General features: G+C 36.4%; 2 protein-coding genes across 8 annotated transcripts in view; one reads left to right on the top strand and one right to left on the bottom strand.

The window, feature by feature from the left end:
* Positions 1–6245, bottom strand: part of ak9 (adenylate kinase 9) — a 32647-nt gene extending 26402 nt beyond the window's left edge. For all 3 annotated transcript variants that reach the window (XM_088625799.1, XM_088625800.1, XM_088625798.1), the window contains exons 1-6: positions 6141–6245; positions 4802–4930; positions 4323–4386; positions 3629–3681; positions 1918–2014; positions 640–752 (exon numbers count right to left, since the gene is read on the bottom strand). In XM_088625799.1, coding sequence (XP_088481925.1) covers positions 640–752; positions 1918–2014; positions 3629–3681; positions 4323–4386; positions 4802–4927 — 453 coding nt within the window. In that variant the 5' untranslated portion in view covers positions 4928–4930; positions 6141–6245. The remainder of the gene's footprint in view (positions 1–639; positions 753–1917; positions 2015–3628; positions 3682–4322; positions 4387–4801; positions 4931–6140) is intronic.
* Positions 6246–6790: 545 nt separating this feature from the next.
* fig4a (FIG4 phosphoinositide 5-phosphatase a) overlaps positions 6791–24727 on the top strand; it is an 87935-nt gene continuing 69998 nt past the window's right edge. For 2 of the 5 annotated variants that reach the window (XM_088625801.1, XM_088625805.1), the window contains exons 1-8: positions 6791–6896; positions 7707–7827; positions 12309–12407; positions 13398–13521; positions 18854–19010; positions 20890–20940; positions 22288–22433; positions 22580–22708. In XM_088625801.1, coding sequence (XP_088481927.1) covers positions 7765–7827; positions 12309–12407; positions 13398–13521; positions 18854–19010; positions 20890–20940; positions 22288–22433; positions 22580–22708 — 769 coding nt within the window. In that variant the 5' untranslated portion in view covers positions 6791–6896; positions 7707–7764. The other 3 variants (XM_088625802.1, XM_088625804.1, XM_088625803.1) reach the window with 3 other exon arrangements.

Consider the following 24727-nt stretch of genomic DNA (forward strand, 5'->3'; position numbering starts at 1 on the left):
TTCAATTGTTAATAATGTTTATATATACTTTTCAAATTGGTGATAAGTTAGAAAAATTACAAAAATATTAATTGTGTATTTTACCATGGGTTTAGAATACTATTTATCACCATTGCATGACTTAATGCTACTAGACTAGACAATGACAAATCATAATACAGCCAAATACAGACAAGGTCAGTGATAGCATGGTTAAACTCATCAGCAGCACAAAAACATGCCCCAAGTAGAAGAAAACTGGAAAATTGCAATATTAATAGAGCAAACCTAATACAAATTTACCATAGCTTTCTGAAAAGAATATTATCTATTAAGAACATGCTGAAAATTTGGGTCCCCTCTTTTATGGACAGAAATGATCTGTTTATCCAAAACTGATGAAAGGGTGCTCAATATGAATCAAGATGTTATTTTTATGCAAAGTAAAATTAAAGAGATTTGGAACCCCATATTCAAGAGAATTAGTTCTGTCTATAAATCTGTTCTGTTTATAAATTTTTAAAATGTCTTTTTCCAGTAAAGAACTACTAAACATATTTTTTACAGTTATGTTTGACAATGGCTGAATAGATAACTGTATATTATTCTAGGCTGAGGTACTTGCAAAGTGAAAAGATAAAACAAATGAAAGAATTGCACCTTGATGTTTATGATGAAATCCGGTACCAGATTCAGGTTCTTTATCATCTCTATTTGCTCTGGAATCTTCAGATACTCCTCTGACGTAGAGGGGAGGCTACTTAGAACATAACCTGTGACACAATGTTCTTGTTACTTTATATAGAACAAAACACACAACATACAGTACATACATTTTTTTAAATGTCTTTTTCCAGCAAAGAGTTAAGAATATCTAAAAGAAAACTTTCTGCATTATTTTTGAAAATATTAGATCCATTAGCTACTAATTAAAAGACACATTAGATGGGCCAAATAGCCTGTTGGTGTTTGTAACCCTTCTTATTTCTTACTGAATTTCTTACTTACATACTTGTTGTTATTCTTAATTCTGTGCTTTAAAAAATAATTAGGGGTATTAATACTAATGATTTTATGTTTATTTTGTTTTATGATTTCTTGTTGTGCACTCAAACTCACTCAAATTTAGCATCAAATGGCTTTATTATCATTATAGAGGGGATCAGCATGATACAGCTTATTTTACCCGATATGGCTGATACTGTATGTTATTTTGAACACACTTCTTCATTATAAGTATGAAAATTAATCAGCTCTTGTACGATCACCACATTACAGGAAATGGAACTGTTACCTGTAACACATTGTGACTACTGCTCCTAATTTACATCCTTACTTGAAGGATTTTCATTTCATTTTAAATTCGATCTGGATAAAGGATGATTTATTAGGTGAAGCAGATCTGAAGCAAATAACTAGGATATATTGCCTCTTTCTCACAAGTAGTTTTGAAGATTTATGATTATCATATACTGTATGTTATTCCAACTTAATCTATTTAATAACAGCATCATTCTTTCCCAAGTCAGCTAATCATATAATTGTGGTGCCTCACAATATACTTAATCAACTTGTATATTTAGAAAAAGTTATGAACAAAAATATAAATGTTTACTTTCAATGTAAACAGCTTAATTTATTTGGCTCCCCTCCCAAACAGCATCAAAAACTGAACTTAATTTAAGGGTTTCATTATGGTATTTCTGAGCTGTAGGATTTTAGTCTTAGTGGACATTGCCACTGTTACATCTAATAGCTAATAAGATTTGAGCCATCAATGATAACAGAAACAAGCTGCATATGAAAGTACACAAGAGATTCATTAACGTTTTTAATTAAGATTTATTGTAGGAAATGTAGCAAAAACAAGCTAATCTAGAAGGAAATTATAGTATTTCTGAAAAAAACAACAACCATAGTACAGTATGCATTCAGTACCATAATGTTCCACCTCTGGTGATTTGAGCTTTTCTAAAATGATCTCGGTCACCATTTCTTCAGGAATGCTTTTCCCTCCATGAAGAATCTCTAGAAACTTGAAAAAGAATGCAAGAATAAGGTAAAACTTGATTTCTTAAACTGAACACTTTTATGAATTATGTAAGAAAACAAAGAAACAAAAAAATTAATCTAATCATCTCAAAAAACTAAAATCTGTTGTGTAAATATGAGGGTATGTACCTAATTATATTGCAAACCTAACTTAGTTAGAGTGCACAAATTATTTTGACAAGTCCCACAATTTGTTGAATGGACATGTGCATTCACAGTGGTTCTTATGATTTCAGAGTATACATCTATGTAAGATCCCTCTGTCGGAAACTGAATTTCAAGCAAGGATGAGGGTGGCACAGTGGTGCAGTGCTGGGGCCCTGGACTCAATTCTGGACCTGGGATGCTATCTGTGTGGAGTTTGTATGTTTTCCCCATTCTGGGTTGCTCTGGGTTCTCTGGCTTCTTCCCACAGTCTAAGGACATACTGATATGTTAATTGGCTTCTGGTAAACTTGGCCGTGGTGTGAGTATGTGTGTCTGTGCCTGCCCTGCGATATATCCTGCCTTGCACCCACTGCTTGCTTGCTGGGATAAGCTCCGGCTCTCCTGTGACCCTGATTCGGATGAAAACAATTAGAAAATGGAAGAATTCAACAATGAAGACCAAAGAGCTATCAGGGCAACTCAGAGCTCAAGTTGTTCGAGGGTCCAGATGAGGAGCTTTCAAGACACTGAATATCCATTGTGTTGAAGTCGATCATTAAGAAATGCACAATGTATTGTATCATCTAAATAATGTAGAGATCAGGCTGTCCCTGTCCAAACCTGAGCAGCCAGCAAAGAAGAAGAACTGTTCAGGGCGAAGTAAAGGTTAATTCCATGCTGGAAAATCGAAGGAAGTTCCTCATTCAAATTGGTTACAGATGCCACTATGAGGCACTTTGAAAGCAGGGGTTCATAACCTTTAGAGGCCCCACACTCCCTACAGCAACACATGGTAACCCTGCACCCCCACCAAAAAAATAGTCGTTATCAGTTATGATTGTGCTTTTAGATAGTGTAATGGATTGAAAATATATAATATGTCAAATCAAACATTACAAATTACATTTAGAAGGCAACATTTTCTAAAAGAAACATTTTCTATATTTATTTTATGGCAAATTGTAAGTGTTGAGTACATTATATAGCAACTGTTAACAAGTGTACCAACACTGGCAATAGAAAGATCTGCGAACATGAAAGAACAGAAGCAAAATGAGTAGAAATTTTAACACTATGTCGATGGGTGATGAGGAGTAGTCTGGTGTTTGATCATCTTGACGGCACGTTTGAAGCATATTGGGTAAGTATTATTACAATTGCAATTGCAAAGCATCACAATGAATTCGATGTTACTCCTGCACATACTGGACTCCCTTGCCCAGGTTAAGAACCCCCGCTCTAAAAGATGGTGGTAGCAGAATTATGTTATGGGAGGCTGCTTCTGTAATGTCAAAATGTTTTTTCTAGCTTTACACTTACTTTCTATTCTTTGCAGAATGGTTTATGAAGGACAGATGGGCATTGTATGTAATCTATTTTTTTATGCAAAAAAACTCTACGGTATATGGTTAGATTATGGCATTGGAAATGTATAACTTTAAACATTTACCTTGAGGCCATGGTCTGTCTGTGTTGTAATGTGATGATTGATCAGTTCTGTGTCTGAAAGCAACATATTAATGTTAATAATAATAATAATAATAATAATAATAATAATAATAATAATAATAATAATAATAATACTTTCTTACAGTTATATAGTGATTTTCTGGACACTCCACTCAAAGCACTTTAGAGGTAATGGAAACTCCCCTCCACCACCACCAATGTACAGCACCACCTGGATGATGCGATGACAGCCACAGTGTGCCAGTACACTCACCACACATCAGTGGAGAGCAGAACCGAATGATGAAGCCGATTCATAGATGGGGTTTACTAGGAGGCCATGATTGGTAAAGACCAATGGGAATTTGGCCAGGACACCAGGGTAGCACCCCTATTCTTTTTGAGAAACACCCTGGGATTTTTTAGGACCCCGAACTATACTTGTGCATTAGGGCCCACATAGACCACAGGGTGAGCGCCCCCTGCTGGCCCTACTAACACCTCTTCCAGCAGCAACCTTAGTTTTTCCCAGGTCTCCCATTCAGGTACTGGCCAGGCTCACACCTGCTAAGCTTCAGTGGGCTGCCAGTGGTGAGTTGAAGGTGATATAGCTACTAAAATGGATGTTAAAATACATACTATATAAACAAATGCATGATAAATGCCTTTGTCATAAATATTCAGGAGTTAATTACCATCAATGAGAATGGACTTCCAGGTCTGCGATAATCTTCTAGCAAGTGTAGATTTTCCTACACCCTGAAAAACAGAGAATTTATTAAACATGTGTAACTAAATGTTATTATCAAACCAAAAGGAGCTTTAAAACAAATTCAATTTTTGTGAATTCAAAATAATTGACATGGTCTATTTCATTGTCTTCAGGAGGGGTTTTCTTATTTTTATTGCATCACATTTCTCTTTGTAATAATGCATAATCAGAACACACGTTTTGGGATTTACTGTCAGACTGATACACTGAAGAAATGTTATATCTGCACAGTTGGTTATTGGCAAGTTTAGCCTTAAGGGAAAATACAGTAGATTGACCTACAGTATAACATATTCGAAGTGATTAAAAAATTCAGGATAGGTAAGTCAGTCAGTGATTTTCTCCTATTGGTAAAATTACATCTAATGAGAGAAAGCTGCACATCAGATACTGAAAACTTACTGGTTTTCCAATAATTATAAAACAAGTGGGTTTTGCTTGCAGAAACTCTCTCTCAGACTCATCTTCATTAAGACAGTCAACAAGGGGATTTGATTCTGAGACTTCTGTAGGCTCTGTTGGTTCCATTTTCTAGAAAGAAATAAAAAAAAATATTTTCACTTTGTATAAATTAAAAGACATACAGTTTTAAAGTGACAATTCAGCAACTTGAAAGCTGCTAAGCATATTAACACTACGTGCTAATCACTACTGTCTTTACATGCAGTAAGGTTTTCATTGTACAGTAAGTAGTATTCCAGGCACTGAATGAACTCTTACATGGTTCAACTAGTATTGTATTTGTGCTGCACCCTGGTCACAATATGGGCTCTGAGAGTGACATTTCACAAAGTTGAATATTCTGTCTTCTTTCTTTACAACAGCAGTAAGTGCAATTCAAATTTCACTTCAGGGAAGAGGTGGCAAGGTAATCTGCAAAGCTGATTGTGGAAACTGAAGCATATTAGAAGATAAAAGCTGGGAGAACAAAGAAAGAATTATGTCTGGAACAAGCTATAATGAGTTTTTTTCACGAAATGCCTGTACACGACCCTTGTATCAATTAGCTACTAGCAACCAAATAGGCTGGATGAACTTGATGCCACTTCTCATCTGAAACAATTATTTTGTTCTGATGTAACAACAATAAGAAAAGAGAAACAAGAGTCTTGTCCAGTCTAGTGCTGAGAAACTATAATAAGAAGTACAGTCCTTACTATATGTGCAAAGTTTAAGCTTCCTTTGCTATTTCAATTAAAAGCGAAAATACAGCAAATAAAGGTTATGGCCTATAAAAAGCTACTAAGTTTAAAGAGTTTGGCGATCCGATAGAAGGTACAGTTGATGTCTTATTGAGAACTGTAACACTGTAACGGAGAGGAGCTCTGAAAGATATCTGATACGAAAGGATCATTGCAGGTACCCATTAAATACAGTACCTGCAACAATTAGAAGCCGTACAGTACTGAATATTGTGAGTATACAGAATTCAGAATAACTGGAGATTATGATTAGATACGAAAGAGTAAGATTGTGTTACTGTAGCCAACAGCATATGCGTTTTCCTGCACTTGAGAAATAGCTTACAATTACTCTTCATTGTATCTAAGTTATGATAACATTTTATATACATCAGCTATCTCTATCCATAAAATGAAATTAGCTGTGTTTCATTTTCCTGGCGATTATATAAGAAAACAGTTGTTAACTATTTAGAATATCCACGTCGAACAAATGTAAACTTTAGCCAAAAAAGGAAACTGAAATGAAACTAGAATTTTGCATTCACAAATTTACTTACTTCTCTTAACTATGCCCACTCAACTTCATTTCCCTTCTTTGATACAGATTTGTGTACATCCGTAACCATGGCGATACCGGAAATGGGTTCCAGAAATGCACTGCTTTTTGTATTATTAGGTCTGGGAATTGTAGTCTAACTGCTCAATTGTAGTTTCACAATGTTCTTAATAATAACGAGTAAATATTCAAATTTTATAGAATAACATGAGCGTTTTACAAAAGTGCATCTGGAAATCTGTATTGCCTTTGAACATTGTAGCTAAATAAACCGTTCTTATACGAAGAAGACAACAGACACAAGACACAAGAAATTATTTTTCTTAAAATGAGAACTCAAGAAAATCACAGTGGATTGTGTGTAGGCTTATAGAAAGAATCAGTCCGCAAACAAAATTCACTACAATATTGAAAACACAACGATTATTTGAAGAAAAATGTAGGGCTTTTCGTAGTGCTTTATTGTTGGTTGATATGCCATTAACAGATCCAATAAATTTCAACACAGTTCTAATCCAAAGTCAGAATATCGTATTTATCATACTTATTTGATATTATGCAACAGCATTGAACAATGAATTCAATTATAACACTTTTTCCCGGTGATTCTGGGCACTTTAGGTACCTAACGCTAGGTCACCCCCTGGGCAGATACTGTTTCGAAATCGCTTTCTTCAAACGCGTTCTGTTTGGATGAGCGACACGCCGTCTCAGGTGAGAGGCACCATGACAATCACATGATCGCATTAATTACGAGGTATTTCATTTTATTCCGTTTAAGCTAGTCATTTTCGGTATTTCTTCATATACGTCTGAAATCTGAGCTTTTTTATTTTGCATTAAAGTTAGTGACCCGTGTTTGTCAACAGTGTGTATGTTAATGGTTACAGAATGATAGCGTAGGTAATACAGCAGTGCAACCGGAATCTCTCCTTGCTTCTTGTACTGTTCCGATAGTTTTGGATGATAATGCAGAAGGAATCGTTTGGTTACGTTTTAAACCTTGAAATTATTTGTTAATAATTACGGGCCTGTCACGCTTTGGCTTAGCATATATCCCTTTACTTTACATTCCAAAATGGGTGAGAATAGCTTTCAGGAAACCAAATAATGGTTTATTCATTAGTTATTCGTATTGACAATATAAATGTTTTCTTTTCGTATTTGGATTCAAACCTGTAAAAAGATGTACATTTGATAGCGTACAACACCGACTTAAATTTACAGTAGTCCATATGGGGTTACGAATATTATGCATAAAAAAGCCTCTATCTACAAATACATGAAAATGGCTAATTTTTCTAGTTAAACCCAATGCAGAAAAAATCAGTGTCTATAAGTAAAATCTGTAACTTTGGGAATTATGTGAATGTTTATAGTTTTTGAGTTACTTACTTGAGGAAATTTACAACTTGGGAAAAAAACAACAACTTGGAAAACGTCTTGATTTAGTCCACCAGACATTTGGATCATTATATAAACATATCTTGCAGAATTAATGTGTAAGCTGTTTTTCATTACGCTGGTTTGACAATAGTACATGTCTCCTCTTTTCTGGTGGTTACAGCCTTTGAAAAGTACAGTTCTCAGGAGTTTAGAGGTATTTTCACAACGCCTCCATCATCATGCCTCTGTCAGCTCCAGTCATCAGCTGTGTGCAGAAGCTCGTTCTGTATGAAACAAGAGCTGTAAGTAACGGTTAACCTGTTTATTGGAAGAAATGTTTATCTTGTTTAAGTGAAGGTTATCACAATAAGCCCCAAGACAGTAGATTTTGAAAGAAATAAAATATGAATTGTAATTTAATAAGGATTAATGCTCCATAAATGTTAAAAGTGAGGACATTTTTAAGAGTAATTTACAGTTCTATGAAGAGAGCCACATTTTCTATTAACTACCTCCTGATACCTTTGTATGTTATTTGCAAAAGTGGGTTCATACACCTGTTGCTTGGAATTTAAAGGTACATAATTTTTCCTTCTGTGCCTTTGTCCCATGTGTTTGGCAGATAGGGCTTATATACTTTTAAGATATAAGAGAATGTTTAGCAAATGGCAAAACCCATCAAAACACAGAAATAAGAGTGATTTGAACTTGGTTACTTACTGTAGATGGTCATCCCAGGTATAATTTAATTTGTTGTGTTTAGGCACATTCACGATGGGACTATTTCTTTCACTAGTGGGCGCAAATGAGCATTTTCATTCTATAGGTACAGTACTTCCCATTTGCATCCATGTGATATTCAATTGAATATTGTTTAAAAAACTAGACCTTATCCAGTTTCTTTGAGCAATACATTGCAAAATATTGATTCTATGTGGTATTGTATATATGTGTTTGGTAAGGCAGGCCTTGAAGCTGTTTGTGACCAACGTGTCCTGAAAAGACAGCCAAAGATATTTGATGTCAGACTCTTAAGTAGATGTTGTTTTTATGCATATGTTGTATATAATTTTTTTAAGCGTTTAAATCATGTGTCTCAGGATGAAATAGCTAGACTTTTTCACTGGAGTAGAAGTTTAGAAAATCTTTTGAAAAGACATCAGAAAATATTTGACAATTAGACGTGTCATAGCTAAATGTGTTATGCTGGTGAACATTTGTCATAATTAGGGGTTGCCCTTTTGAAAGGCCCAGGTTAGTGGCCTGTGGGGGCAGTGCTGGAAGCAGTTCAAGCAGTGTATATGCGATGTTATCTTCTGTGTTCCTGTCCTTTCCTCTCTCGGAGCCTGGTTAAGAATGTGTCTATACAGTGGTCTATGAGTCTTGGATGCCTCATGCCACCCCACAAGTGTTCAAAACGGCCCAGGTCCAGAGGGAAGAGCCTCTAGGGTATAACTGTCTTTGTAAATGTGTCTTCTTGTCTTATGGAAAAAGCAAAACATCGCTGCAGAACCAGAATAATTTTGGTCTTGCTGTAACGCTGTCATATGAAGGTGAGCCCATAGCAAGCAAGGTCCACACAGCTGATCAGTGTCATGCAGTGAAGTCAGACTGACATCAGTCACTACGAGTAGTTCTCCAGTGACTAGACATTCCAGCTCAGACCATGATACTTGTACCTCTTCACTGATTGGTCAGTTGTAGACAACCGTTAGCATATTGTTCGTGCATGTCTATGCCACATTGGCTGATGTCCGTCAGGTTGTTCTGCATAAGCCCTGATTCTTCACTAAAGACGACTTGGGACATCTGCTGGCAGTTCCACCTGAGGTGACTATTGAAGCCTCCCACGTGCCGGCATTGCTCTCTCGATAAATGGGACACGTTTGTTCTTTTTAAGTCTTTATTTCCACCAGGATTTAACATTTTGAAGGTCAATGACCTCATGGCCCATGCATAAGTATTCCAATTATAGGTATGCCTTCACATTCAAGCCGTGCAGTTGCATTTCATATTTTAAGTCTGATAACTACCCTTGTAAAGTTTGAAAGCAAACACAAACTATGCCATTTGCATGTTTCTTTCTTACCTACTGTTGTAACATCAACATTATTAATATACTTTTTTTAAATTCAAATGTATACTTTTTTCCACCGAGTATCCTTGATTTGCCTGTGCATATCATCGGGCGCATGAATCTTAATTCTGTAGTTCAATGAAAAAGCACTAGGTGGCAGCAAATAAAAGTACTGGACCAAAGCACAGAGTAGGCTTGGAAAAGTATTGTGCGAAACAGGTTAAGTACACCTTTATCAATCTATACATTATAACAAGATTTGCTTTACGATTACCTGTTCAATCAGCCACATGATCACTTCTATGATGGAGATGCTTGTCTGAAATGCTCATCATTTATTTTCAGATTACATTACAGAATTGCTTTAACTAAGAGCTACAGTATAATCTACCAAAAAGTCTCATGTTAGTATTGAGGCTGGGGTTAAAGGGATTAAAGAACAGTCAAAATGCCTTTGGTCTAGTTTAGTATTTTTTAGAATGAGCAATGTTTCAAATTTTCTTACAGAACCCATGAATGGAATAGTGCATACTTATCTCTTGTTCAGAAGCAAATTTAGGAGAAATCATAGGTACCACTTTGAACGTACTGTACCTTTGCCTTGTCAGTTGGGCTTTTTTGAAGAGAATAAGCAGTGTAAAGAAAAAAATAATGAAAATCATTTGTATCAAAACCAAATGCTGATTAAACTACAATATCAAAAGCATTGGTCGAAAAAAGAACTAATTTGTTCTGATAGTGTATATATAATACTGAAAATGCAAGTTATGTTAAAAAGAGTAACAGGTGTTAAATTGTTCTCATTCTGTACTTTAGTTATGCATGATAGCTGCTGCATGTCTCCAGGTGGGGGTTGCACTTCAGTGGTAGATTAAATGAGTCCTGCCTATCTGTAGAACACTTTGGGATAAAAAGCAATGAATTATTATAATTAGTAGTACTAGTGGTAATGGTAGTCAAAGAGTTTACAAGGTTATTTAAAACATGTTTTAAATAGCCTGCAACCTACAGTGCCTTCAGAAAGTATTAACCCCCTTGACTTTTTTTTGCATTTTGTTCCTGTACACTTCCAAAGTTTAACACATTGAAATATTTTTTTCTTCCTTGGATAACACAATAAATTCAACACATTTATGAATCAAAAAATATTTTTTATTCAAGAACTTTAGTTTCTCCAGAATGAAAGACTTACATTTCTCATTTACAAAAGTATTCACCCTGCCCCCCTGAGTCAGTACTTTGTACGTAGTCCTTTAGTAGCAATTACAGCCGTGAGTTTTTGCCATGTGCTTTGGGTCGTTGTCCTGCTGGAAAATGAATCTTCGCCCTAAATGCAGATCTCGGGCTGACTGAACAGGTTCTCCTCAAGGACTTGCCTGTATTTGGCTCCACCCATGTTGCCCTTGATGGCAACAAGCTTTCCAGTTCCTCCTGCTGAAAAGCAACCCCAGAGCATGATGCTACCACCACCATGCTTGACGGTAGGGATGGTGTTACCTGAGTGTTGGGCTGTATTTGTTTTGCGCCAAACATAGCGCTTTGCTTTCAGGCAAAATAGCTCAACTTCAGTCTCATCATACCGCAAAGTGTTCTTTCGAAAGGTTTTAGGTTTTGTCACATGGCTTCTAGCAAACTCCAGGCGTGACTTAATGTTGGCCTTTCTCAGAAGTGGCTTCCTTCTAGTGACTTTGCCAAAGAGGCCGAATATGTGAACTGCTGAAGAGATTGTTGATGTCTTTTTCTCCCATTTCAGCCAAAGAGCTCTGCAATTCTGTCAGTGTTGTAGCTGGCCTCTTGGTCACTTTTCTGACAATTGCCCTTCTTATCCGGTTGCTCAATTTGGTAGGATGGCCTGATCTTAGTAGTGTCTGGGTTGTGCCATGTTTTTTCCATTTTGTTACAATGGACTTCACGGTGCTCCAAGGAAGGTTCAAAGGTTTGCCAATCTTTTTATAACCTTCTGCAGCTTTTTTCCTCCTGACAACTTCATCTCGAAGTTCCATGGGCAGCTCCTTAGTCTTCATAACAGCAGGACTTATCTGATCTGCTGTTTTAGTTGTGAGACCTCACAAAGTCAGTGATATTTATTGTGCAATCAAGCAATTGAACACAGGTGGTTTCGAAAGGAACACAGGTGTACCTTGTTAACATATTTAGTGTGATCTCTCAAGATAATTGAATACCTCACCCGATTTAGGTTGTTAAAACAAAGGGGGTGAATACTTATCAATTAAGTAATTTTCAGATTTTTATTTTTAATATAATTTTAAAGACATCTAAATACTTTATTTCATTTTAACATTATAGAAAATTACTTCTGCGGGAGTAGAAAAAATCCTTTTTAAATATTCTTTAATTTGACTTTGCAACAATGGAACAAGAAATAATCAATGGGGGTGAATACTTTCTGAAGGGACTGTCTTTTTATCTTAACAGGAATAATTCTCTAAGGATACCTTATTTAATTATGTTTTAATAATGTAATTATTATTTTAGTAATGTAATAATATTTAATAATGTTTTCTACTAATTTGTTTAATTCTGCACATTTCCTGTTGACTGCTCTTTCTTATTGTTTTGATACTTTGTTTTGTTGTTATCCATATTGTGCTTTCTTCGGTTTATAAATAGGAGAACATGTTTTTATCATGCAGATTAAGCAGGGATGAAATGACCTAAAACATGGAGCTATCCCTTTTTTTTCAGAGGTATTTTCTTGTTGGAAGTAATCATGCACAAACCAAACACCGTGTTTTGAAAATTGATCGCACAGAGCCGAAGGACTTGGTTATTATTGATGATAAGGTAGGTACACAGTGGCTGCTACATGCTAAGTGATAAGAGGCCTAATGTTATTTGGTTCACAAAATATTGTGCAATATTTCTTCATGGCCTGAATATAAATTGTTTGCAGTACACTTTGCCAGCGCTGTTGAGTCTTGAATTCCAATTATGCAAATTTCTGGACCTGAAAGATGACATTGTTTTTGATTTTTCTCATTCTCGCTGAGATTATGTAACCCACTCTCTTACCTGTGAGGCTGCGTTCTAGACCTCAGCAGTTCCTAGTCTTTGAAAAGAATGCCTGTGTCCAGTGCAATGTTTCTTGATTGTTAACTATGAGAAAGCAATTCCTCATTGATTTCAAATCAAATCTTGAAGTACCTTCTTATGTCAAGCATGTGTACTAGTCTCCATAGTACAATGGTGTAATGTGTTGCTTTTTAAATCTTTTCAAACAGGCTGTTCACATTGCTGTTACAGTATAAGTTGACCAAGAAGCACACCAGCTGCTTTGTGATAATTTTATTGAAGTCTTTTTTTGTCAAATGAAAAACCTTAGTCATTGTCATAAGTATCTAATTGTGAGTGTCCTCACAATGTGTATATTCTCCTTCAGAGTCTTTTAGTATTTTTCCCTTGAATAGGAGTGTTTACACATCCTTATTGGAATCCTGTCTCATTCTGATATCAGGATACTGCACATGTACCACATTAATTTGTTAGAAGGTGTCGGATGAAGCAATAGAGATTTTAAACATTTAAAAATGACATATCATTACAGTTGTAGCAGACCTTTTACAGGGGGTAAGCTTTGAGTGGATTTTTCTTGAGTTCCTGTTAATGCAGCATCCTGCCAGTAAATGTACGGTAATGTATATGTGAGCTGGACAGGTAATTATTTGGACACCAAGGTTTTGTGAACATGGGGCTTCAAACTATTGTACTGTCTGTAATAATGAGATATTTCATAACACTCTTGCCTGTTTTTGCCTTTTTATGTTTACTCTACAGCACGTTTACAGTCAACAAGAAGTCAGGGAGCTTTTGGGGCGCTTGGATTTGGGGAACAGGACTAAAATTGGACAGAAAGGCTCATCAGGTTTATCAAAAGCGGTATCAGCTTATGGTATTGTGGGTAAGAACCTCTAGAAACTTTCCTGTCACCTCTTACCGTGCCCTGAAGTCATACCAGGGCTCATTTGACTTCTTCAGATCCCAGACAAAGGACAATTATTAGACCTGGTATGCTTTATATATCTTAGTTATGTTGAAAAGTACAGGAGCTCTGTCAGTCACTTATATAATAATAGTATAGTAATATAATAGTACTGTATATAATAACATTGTGTCATGCTTTACGATGAAATGGCAAAAGGGAGTGCAAAATAACCATTTGTAAAATTTTAATTTTCGTTTAATCTTGATCTATCTCTTTTGAGTCGCTTACTTGAAGCTTCAAGTGCTAAAAATAAAGAATTTTAAGAAAAGGCTTTTTACATTATTTTTGATTGTACTGGTGGGTAGAAAAGACGGTATTTTTGTGCTAACTGTCCATCCATTTTCTAACTGCTTTGTACAGTACAGGGGAGCTGGAGCCTAACTCAGCAAGCAATGAAAGATAATGGAAAACTAGAAAGGATTTCTAGTTATATTTAATACAGTCTTTCCATCTAAAGTTGTACTCATTCCCAAATTGTACTTGAAAATAAATCATTAGGGAGAGCGCTGGTCTCTGGATCACTAAGGCTGGCAGATGATGGTTGGAATACCTATCCCTATTGTTTTCTCTGTAGGCAGGATAGCAGTATCTTGTTGCCTAAGGAAGATTTGTCACATTTTCATCAGTAATTTGACACATGGTTCTTGAAGGATAATAGGGAGATAAAGATAATGGAGTTATATATTCAAGAACTACAGGTGCTGATTTGTGTTAGCTGTCCAAATATTGTAATTACCAATTATTACCTTTGATCCAACCATGTGGTGTAGTAGGTTATAGTCTTAATTTTTTTTTCTTATAGAAGCCAACAGATTATTGCTGCATCCTTCAAAAACAATACTGTTCATTCGCTGTAAAGTTTACAGTAATTGTTGAAATGTAGACAAATGAGAACCATATTTTTTTCATCTTTTTTTAATTAACAAAAATCAAACTAAAAAATAAAAACATGAAAATCTGACATGTCCTTACGGTGCTTTTTTAAATATGTCTGTCTAAACCAGAGAACAAATCTTCTGGCAGATTTCATTCTTTATTTTTGTCTATGTGATACCACAAACACCTAAAATGGCTGTCAGATGGTTAAAAAATATGTTAAAAAAATGGTGAAGATGTAATGTAAAGCTGGAATGACACCTGCTTCCTTTAAGCAGGAAAGCTAAAGCAAAAGAGCAAGAATTTGTACAGTATGTCTGAGATCTTAAAATTAATCTTTAAATCCTTTACTCCATTTGGCACGTAGTCTAGCCCATAGGTGAAAGCATGTCCTGTGAAGTGCTCAGTAAAAGTAGAATGACATGGGCTAACAGCTGTTTTCCATGAAGTAGAAGACTTAGTAAACAACCCAAACAAAATAAATAAAATGACCAAACAAAATCTAGTTAAATCCTTTACAAACAACCTTGCCCCACTAGTATACAGTATGTGCAATGATGAGATAAAAGCAGTTTACCATCCAATGACAGGCTTGGGAAATCCACAAAGAAATAAGAAATGACAACTCTTTTCTTTGTAACATCAATCTACTTCTTCATATCTCTTCTTCTATAATAAAAAAATCTTTCACCACAAGATACCAAATTAGCATGAAAAAAAAGAAACGTTTCCTATTTGTGAATTTACTGCTAGAAAATAACGAGCATCTTAAATCTCCCTAATACATACTGTCTAATAGTGCTTAAACTTTATAAATATTTAATAAGTTGGTCCAGCCTTAAGCATGATTTTCTAATTCATCTTTTGTCTTCAGTAAACGTCTAATGCGGCTAACACAAATACAATCCACTCTCTACCCTATGCTTTGCTAACAAGACTAGTAAATTGATGGATCACAGGACAAATACGTACATGAAAGTAGGCAGATAGTCATTGCAAAGCTCCATGAGCTGTCAGTAAATGATGAGGATGCACCCCAGACTGTGCTAATGATCTGTACCATTCTTTGTTTTTACCCTACATTTATTCTAGGCTGGAATCCCTGAATAAATGTAATAAATGTACTCAAACACATGCTTCAGATATGTGACCTAATTAACTACATCTTATTTAAAAGGAAGGTTACGTATAACTAAGCAAGAATGTGAGCACAAAAGAAGGATTGCCAACAAAAGGAGCTCATATAACCTCTTTTGCTTCTTTGAATGTTTCTTTAGGTGTCCTAAAAGCTGTGTAGAGGAGTCGTGCTGCCTTTAGCCCATTGTCTTTGCTTCATAATGAATAAATGTACTTCCCAGTAATTTGCACTGGTGATCTAAGGTCTTTTTTCCATATATTTTCAGTTTAATTTATTTTTTAATTATTCCTTAAAATGATAACAAAATGGTTAAAAACATTGTAGTTGCGATGAATTAGAAATGGGAAAGCATAATAACCTCCTCAGGGAACAACATGTTTGGAGCTTTTGACCGGGAGACACATTGACCTTCAATAAGTAAATTCTGTTCTCTAAATGACAGGATTGGGATTGAAGACTATTATTATTATTAAATGATATTTTTATCATTTACTTCGTGAACTCATCAGCACAAGCAGGTTCAAATTAGGTGGATGGACTTCACCTAATTCTTACTCTACCTGAGAAGCAGTTATTTTGGTTATGTGATTATCTTCTTTTATGACCCAATACTTATTGGCATATACAGTGTATTGACTGTATTTATGTTGGCCATTTCCTTTTTCTTTTTGATGTAAGAGAAGAAAATTGAGTCCTCTGTCCTTTTTAAATTTGCATCATCTTGTTTCGAAAAAGCTTAATAAGCACGCAGAAATGGCAGGATATATAGGTCAGAGTGAATGGTGAAAGGAAGAGTAATCATTGGGAAAAACGGCTTCAAGACAAAGACATCTGTCTGCACCTTTCTCTGACACTGAGGTGGGTGGCTTTCTTTTTGGGTTTAACTGGCCTCAAGTAGCTTCACCTTTTACTATCATGTTACATAGCGATTGAGAGGGGTGTTTTGTCTTTGTTTTGACATTGGAAATAAGCAGGCACTGCCTGAGTTATTTTATTAATCACATTTAAACTCAGGCCATTTATGTAACATCCATCATGGCGTGTACGCTTTTAAAGAGGTAGGGCGTATCGCCTGCGGTTTCCTGTAATCCTGTTTATGACAGTTTTTGTATTCTGTGTCTGATTCCCTGTTGTTGTTTTTGCTTCAACTGTCTGTGATTTTAATGGAGCGTGGAGGCGCAGAGATCCCTGAAGGCTGCAGTAGAGGAAATGGCCAGGGGAAGTGCGTTGGATTTGTGCTCCTGACTGCGGGGGGCATCACTTGCGTTGCACATTTGCCCCGCTTTTAGTTCTCTTTGCAGTGGTAGTGCCGCAGGTCTAAGAGCACCCATTTTTGTCTCTAAAATGAGGCAAAATAGAAAGTAACCTAGTAAAAAGGCACTAAAACAGATAATCTGCATAAATCCCTGCGACCTCACGCAAAGGGAGAATGGAGGGAGTGTAGGCAGAGTCCTCTGACTTGGCCAAAGTTGGGGCCACTTGTCTCTTAACATGTCACTGACACCGCAGCCCCGTATCAGGGGTTCACCGATCGGAGAAGTGTCCTTCACTGACAGCACCAGGAGCTGTCACTGAGAGCTGAGAGGACCCTGGCTGGGGCTAATTCCTCATCCCCTCCATGGTCTTCTGCTAATTGTTCGTCTCTACTTGGAGAATCACAGTCGCATTGGGCTAGTGACCTAATCAAGGGCCAAACCTTCATCACAGAGCTCAGCCTGAGCTCAGGCAATTTAAAAGAAAGTGGAACTGTTGTCTGCAAGTCAGATATGTCCTTGGTTAAACCTAGCATTTGAACTTTTAGAATAGTGTGGGAGCTGCAGGATGTCGCACAAATCAATCCCAGGATAAAGTTATTAGTAATATTTTTTATGTTAAAAACGACATTACTAAGGAAAATATTTTGAAAACATATTGTGCTTTTAAAGGCTTAAACTAAAACTGATGTGTGGTGAGCGTTCTGGTGCAGTATGGTTGCCGTTGCATCATTCAGGCGGGGCTGCACACTGGTGGTGGTGGAGGGGAGTCCCCATTACATGTAAAGCGCTTTGAGTGGAGTGTCCAGAAAAGCGCTATATAAGTGTAAGCAATTATTAATTATTTTTATTATTATTAAACTTTCAAAATACAATCCTTAGTCATTTAACCACTGTCATAGAAGCCTTTTTCATTTCTTACTGAACACCAGTGTTGATTCAGATTTCCTGCTTACTTGCAGACTTAATTTTTGTCTCTCAAGAGTCAAAATTGTTATGCTTTTTTTTTCATATTTCATTTCATTTGTCAAACACTTTTATATCCTTTTGTTTTTGTACAAAAGGAGGTTAAAGAACTGTTTGACTCACATGCTACACATTTGATAGAGATAACAGTACCCAGCTCAGATTTTGTCTGGGCATGTGGGAGAGAAATTGGAGCCAAGCACCAAGTAAAAATGATTAAAATATTAATTAAACACAAGAAGCTGGTGTCTCTCCAACTATAATTCAACTGCTTAAAGAAGCCCTGCCAATGGTTTCTCCCAAACTTATGTATATGTTACCCCCACAAACTCTGACACCTTTTTATTAACTTAGATTAATAAAAATGCACATGAAGAGCACAGGGACCCACAATGGATCTCTCCCAAACTCTTTGAAGAGCACCCACAAATGTTTGTTTTAAACTGTCTTGCTTCTTAATCTTCCACATCATGAGGTAACAGAAGCCACGTGGCACTCACAATACACAATATGTATATTTACAACACTTCGCAGAGTAAACAGAAATTTCCACTGGGTGCTGCATGTTGTATGATCTGGTACATCCTGAGAAATCTTGCTTATTCTGATGTCACAAATTAGGCATAAACTCATTAAAATATTCTAAAAAAATGAACATATGGGTTTAAAATAAATAATTTAGTGAGAACATGATATTCATTAACATCCTTAAATGGACAGGACATTTTCCATCTCTGTAAATTTATTAATTTTTTTTAAACGTTTTATTGATGAAAGTGCTTATTTAACACTTAAAACCAGAACAGAGATATTTTAATCATGTATTTTTCCTACAGCATAAATTCAGTGTGGGAAACTGTAATATAAACACAGTCCATGCATTCCTAAGTGTTCTGACCAAAAGGTTTGATTTTACAGTGAAGCAATGTATTGATGCTTTAGTTTGCAAATGGTGACACATATTCTGTTTAGTGAAATTTGAAATGACTATAATTGTTTTTTTGTCGTTGTACAGGTTTTGTACGATTTTTGGAAGGGTATTACATAATTCTGATCACAAAGCGAAGAAAGATGGCTGACATTGGTGGACACTCAATATATAAAATAGAAGACACAAACATGATATACATTCCAAATGACTCTGTCCGGATAGCCCATCCTGATGAAGCCAGGTAACCCGATGCTTAATGTTGTTTGCGGAAATGTAAGTAATGACACCAGGCTGATTCTCTGGTTTCTGGTGAAAGCGCACATTACATTTGCTTTTTTATCCACATGTCACTCTTGGGTATTTGACATGTTTACAATGTGAAGTTTGCGTTCTCAGGGGAATGTTTATGACATTTTCCAAATATTTTCCAAATGAATCTCGGTGAATGAATAAGTAAATTACATAGAATAATTTAACAGAATTGATAACCAAAAGCTCTTTTTGAGAAATCAAACTGACCAAGTTGAAAATCAGATTGTCACTGTTGATTAAATTGTTTCTAAAGATAAACAATGTGTTGATAGACTCACTGATTTTTTAAACAGAGTTTACATGCAATGGCACCAGCTTTGTAGGTATCAGCACTGTTTGGAATTGTGTTTAGATTAGGTTTGCAGTTCGAATTTGCTCATAGAATTTAATTTCTGCACAGTATTTTTACATTGACTTCTTTTGAAGTGTTTTGATACTATATTTAGGGTTTTACTTTTATTATAATGACAGTGTACATTCTGATTCCTTACTGTGTGACTGTATGCTATGGTTTGCCTCTGCATTTTAGGCATTCTGAAATATAAAGGATTCATAGAAGGTAACAGCTCTTTTTTACACAATGTGATGGGGTGTTCCACCAAGCCTATCAATGGTTTCTGTGAGCTGACTCAGTTATACCGGAAAAGACCCATATTTGTTTCTTTTATGGTGGTCAGTAGTGAATTTGCCAGTATGATGACAGATTATCTTGGTTGGCTTGGCATACAGTTTGGCTGCAATGTGGAGTAAATAAATGGTTTTGGATTAATAAAACTTGAGAACTCAGGAGGCTGATGACTAACTGTGAGACATTAAGTTATGCAACTTTGGACTCTTAGATGTTTTTGCTTTGGAGATTTCCAGTCTTCAGTTGTCTGGGATTCCTAATAGTTGTTGTGATCACATTGTGTTTTAGCGCATGTCTGAGGTCTACAAAACATTTTCTGACATAAACGTCTTCCACGGGTGTTTGTGTAAGTGATGTCCTGTGATGGTGCAGGGTCTGCAACAGCTCTGTGACAGTATGTAGTTCAGGAAGCAGCTCTTGAACACATTCTCCAAGTGTACAGTTAAGTCTATCTTCTTCCAGTTCATGGTGGCCATACAGTAATTCTAAATTGCTTCAATGCGAAATCTAGATGAAATGTATTCAGATTACTGTACCTCAGTGTCACTTGTTCTTTTGGAATTTCTCTCCCATTTAGGTCAAGCCAGTGTGTTGGAGGAGGTCTGAGAAAATCTTATTTAAATATTAGAGCAATTTGGTGGTGTCTTACTCTATAGACCAGAGTTCTGATGATGGGTCTTTGCTGTTTTGAAGCTTTTAGTGCTAAGGAGCTTTTGAAGTTTAAAGCATTCTGGAGATGACTGATATCCAGAGTAAACTTATGCTCCTGTCTCTTTCTGTATTGTTTAAATAAGCCTAGGCAGGAACATCATGCAACCCATTTGATTACTAGGTTGCGCGATGCTCCTTTTGTAAAGACATGTAGAATTCCTCTAAATTAAAGGGGTGTTGTCGCTAATTGTGTGTTTATTGCCCTCTAGTGGCTACGATAAGCATCATATGTTCATTCCCATACCACGTTTACAGCGCACACTACTCTCTCATTGGCATAGCTGACAGTCTTCATACGTGCCAAATCATGCCCTAAGCATTTACTTTGGATTCTGATTGGTGAGAGGAGTGATCTGAACCTTTACTGCAACATTTCCCATAAGACCATGTCATTGTTTTTTTTACTGCCCCCAGTATCATAAAATAATTATTACATTTTCTCAAGTTCATCTTTTCTCTCTCTTTCTAGGTATGTGAGGATTTTCCAAAATGTGGATCTGTCCAGCAATTTTTACTTCAGGTAATTTTTTTAATTCTTTTTTCTTTTGATGATTTAGTGTTGTCTGTTAAATTCAATGATCATATGTACTTGTTTACTGTATGCTGTGTTAACTTGTACATTTATAATGCGTGTTGGTGAAAGCTCATGGTTATTATTTGAAATTACTATGGTGCATTTATTTAGGCATTTGATGTTAGTGACCTTAATTCAACCAACATAATGTACACACGTTCTTAAGTGAGCCTACTGAATGTGGTGGTTGTGGAAATTTTGTGGTGGTTGTAGTATTTGTTCATTTAGAGCAGCTATATTAACTTTTTTGGTGAATGCCCTTAAATCCAGATGGTCGTCTGACAGACAACATGTAAAGTCAGCTACTCATGAAAAGATACAGGTCGTGGACAAAAATGGAAAAACAAATGTAGTGTTGCTTATTAGGGCATTGGGCCACCATGTGCAGCCAGTACAGCCTATGTGCACCATGACAGAGTCTCCCAGTGTCTGGAATTCTGCAGGAAGGATGGCGCCATTCTTCCATGATGTATTCAATCAACTCACTCCTAGTTCATTGTATGAACTTGTCACCTTAACTGTATATCTAAATGTTCTCTGACAAACTGCTGTGAATTTGGCTATAATTTTATCTTTCTTGCATTCTAGGTTATAGCACTTGTAGCAGGCTGTAGCACTTTTGTCTCCATCCTACCAGTGTAGTAAGAAATCGTGATATTTTTTATGGTTAATAACGACACTTTTTTAACAACTGGTTATTTCCACCTAAAGAACACGAGAGGTTTGATGTGCTTTATTTCCATGCTCTGATAACGAACTGCTCTTATTTTAGCAAAATTGTTTATCCTATGAATGTTCTCCTGTGAGTACATAAGCCAATGTCATTGTGACAAAAACTTGCTTGACATGAAATTTAAAATGCCTTAATACAGAGCTTTCTGTTCCACCGCCTATTAAATGTGTAATTTAATTTATTATCTCTTGTCAATGTAAAAAGAAAATAAGGGACCTTCTAATTTAAATTCAAGCAATAATAGTTAAATTAATTTGCAGGTTATGCTCTTACAACTCAAATCCTGGTCTTTTTATTAGAAATTTGTTGCATAAAGTAATGATAGAATTTTTCGAGGTGTAAGCTTTTTATTCTTAATTTGACCAATTAACTTTACCCCATGTGTTCTCTGTTTCATATTTTTAAGGAGGTCACAGTGTTTTTCACCAATATAGTACTGTAGTAGGTTTTCTGTAATAAGTAATAAAATACCTTACTTGTTATGTTTTCTGTTTTTAGACATATGTTAAAAGTATACTGACCTCATTTTAAACTGTTATCCTATCAAACTCTTATTGCAGCTACAGCTATGACCTGAGCCACTCTCTTCAGTACAACCTCACTCTTCTGAGGACAACATGTGATCTAGTGAAGACTGAGGAGGTCTTCACACACAACCGGCAAGACAGCTTTGATATCTTCGAGGATGAAGGTTTGCCTACGCAAGGTAGGTCTCATTTTGGGTTTTTACACAAATAAAAGTTACACTTAAGAAAGCCAACCATAAGGCTTGACCAGAGGTCCTCTGTTATCTTCCGTGGAGTCGAATTATGTGACGGACATCCAAACATTTGTTTTTGTCGGCGTCTGCAGTTGTTTATGGGATTAAAAATGAACCCTACGCAAAATACGTGTGGAATGTAAAGCTTCTGGAGAAGATCAAGGAAACAGTGCATCCGGACTGGCTAATGTACATCATCCATGGATTCTGTGGCCAGTCGAGTATCCTTTTCACCCCTTGCCATTCAGAAATGATTGAACAAAATGAAAAAGTGTTTTATACTTGTACCGCTTTTCTCTCCTTTTCTCCCCTGCAGGTTTTCTGTAGTTTTGTAAACCCACCAGTGTTTGCCTGGTGCCTGTGGGATTTGGATGTATTTGTGGAAGCTGTGTCTGATCTCCAGTTAGAAAAACGTAATGCTTTCTCTTGCAGCATCAGAGTGTTGACAGGCCACATGGTAGACTAGACCAGGCATGTGTTTTGTGGTTCTCCCAAGGGCATTTTGTAGGCAAATTGGTTTGAAAAAGTTTTAGCAATAGAAATAAAGGATAAAGGAAAATTGTTGCTTAATGTTGAGAACTTAATGCACTGAAAAACTTAGAATTGCTGAAAGGTAAGATTTTGTGATATAATGTAAAGCTCAAAAATGGTTGATTGACAGAAGATCAGATAATTTGTATACTATGTGTTATAAAATCAGTCAGAATTTAATGATTTAGTAATGGTTTAGAACACATATTGTGTTATCTTGCAGTGCATTTTAATGTTAAAATTTGTAGAAAACATTTCTGTATATCGTGCTGAAAAGAGAAGAAAAGTGTGCGTGAAGGCTCCACAGCCGAAACGTTGTTTCTTTTCTTCTCTTTTCAGCATGTAATAAACCCTTACTTGTTCCTTTGCAGCCTACGCATGCTGACATAGCTTGAGCTATTTCTGTATACCACTGTGACTTGACAAAAATATGTAAAAAGATTTGAAACAAGGAGGCCATTCTGCCCATATGGTAGTTGGTAGCTAATTACCAGTGTCAGCTTCAACATGGCTGGGTAGATTGTTCCACTCACCACACATCTTTGTGTAAAGTATTGCATCATGGTTTTAATTTCTTAGTAATAAACTGCCATGTAGTTTTCACTTGTATTTCCAAGCTTGTGTTTTTCAATTCTGAAGACATCCACTAGGTCGACTTTGAGGATTGTGAATACTTGGATGAAGTCCTGTTGCAGTCTTCTTTCTTCAAAACTAAAAAGGTTCAGTTCTTTCAGCCTCTCAGTGTAGGGCAGTCATACGATTTCTCTTCACTGGACTGATTACAGAGCAGCAATTTTATTTCTAAAGCACAGTGACCAATATTAGTACATAGTGCATAGTATTCTAAATGAGGTCTTAGTAATGTGCTTCTCAAATTTAACATAATATCCTTTGATTTAAAGGTTTTATTTTGAACTATAGACCCGAACATTTTATTTACCTTTTTTATTGTTTCCCCACATCTGCTAAATGGTACCTGCGTGTGATTCTCTGCACTAGTCTGCATTAAAAATCACCTGCCAGGTGTTTGCCCAGTTCTGCATTTTGTTTAATCTTTAGCTGTTTTTGAAGTGTTTGCTGATGTACCCATTTTCATATCATCTGCACACATCTAGTGTACTAACTATACTGGAATGTAGATGATTCATATAAATGAGGAAAAGCAGTTGTCATTGTACAGATTTCTATGGTAGTCCTCTTATTGTACCACCCAAATGTGAGCATTCTGCATTCTCCCCTTATCTGTACCCTCTATAATAATAATAATTAATTAATAATAATTGCTTACACTTATATAGCGCTTTTCTGGACACTCCACTCAAAGTGCTTAACAGGTAATGGGAACTCCCCTCCACCACCTCAGTGTGCAGCACCACCTGGATGATGCGCCATAGTGCGCCAGAACGCTCACCACACACCAGCTATCAGTGGGGTGAAGAGCAGAGTAATGAAGCCAGTTCATAGATGGGGATTATTAGGAGGCCATGATTGGTAAGGGCCAATGGGAAATTTGGCCAGGACGCCGGGGTTACACCCCTACTCTTTTCAAGAAACGCCCTGGGATTTTTAATGACCACAGAGAGTCAGGACCTCGGTTTTACGTCTCATCCAAAGGACAGCACCTGCTTACAGTATAGTGTCGCCGTCATTATACTGGGGCATTAGGACCGACATGAACCGCAGGATGGGTGCCCCCTGCTGGCCCCACT

The sequence above is a fragment of the Lepisosteus platostomus genome, chromosome 3, assembly GCF_059453375.1.
Source record: "Lepisosteus platostomus isolate fLepPlt1 chromosome 3, fLepPlt1.hap1, whole genome shotgun sequence".
NCBI lineage: Eukaryota > Metazoa > Chordata > Actinopteri > Semionotiformes > Lepisosteidae > Lepisosteus > Lepisosteus platostomus.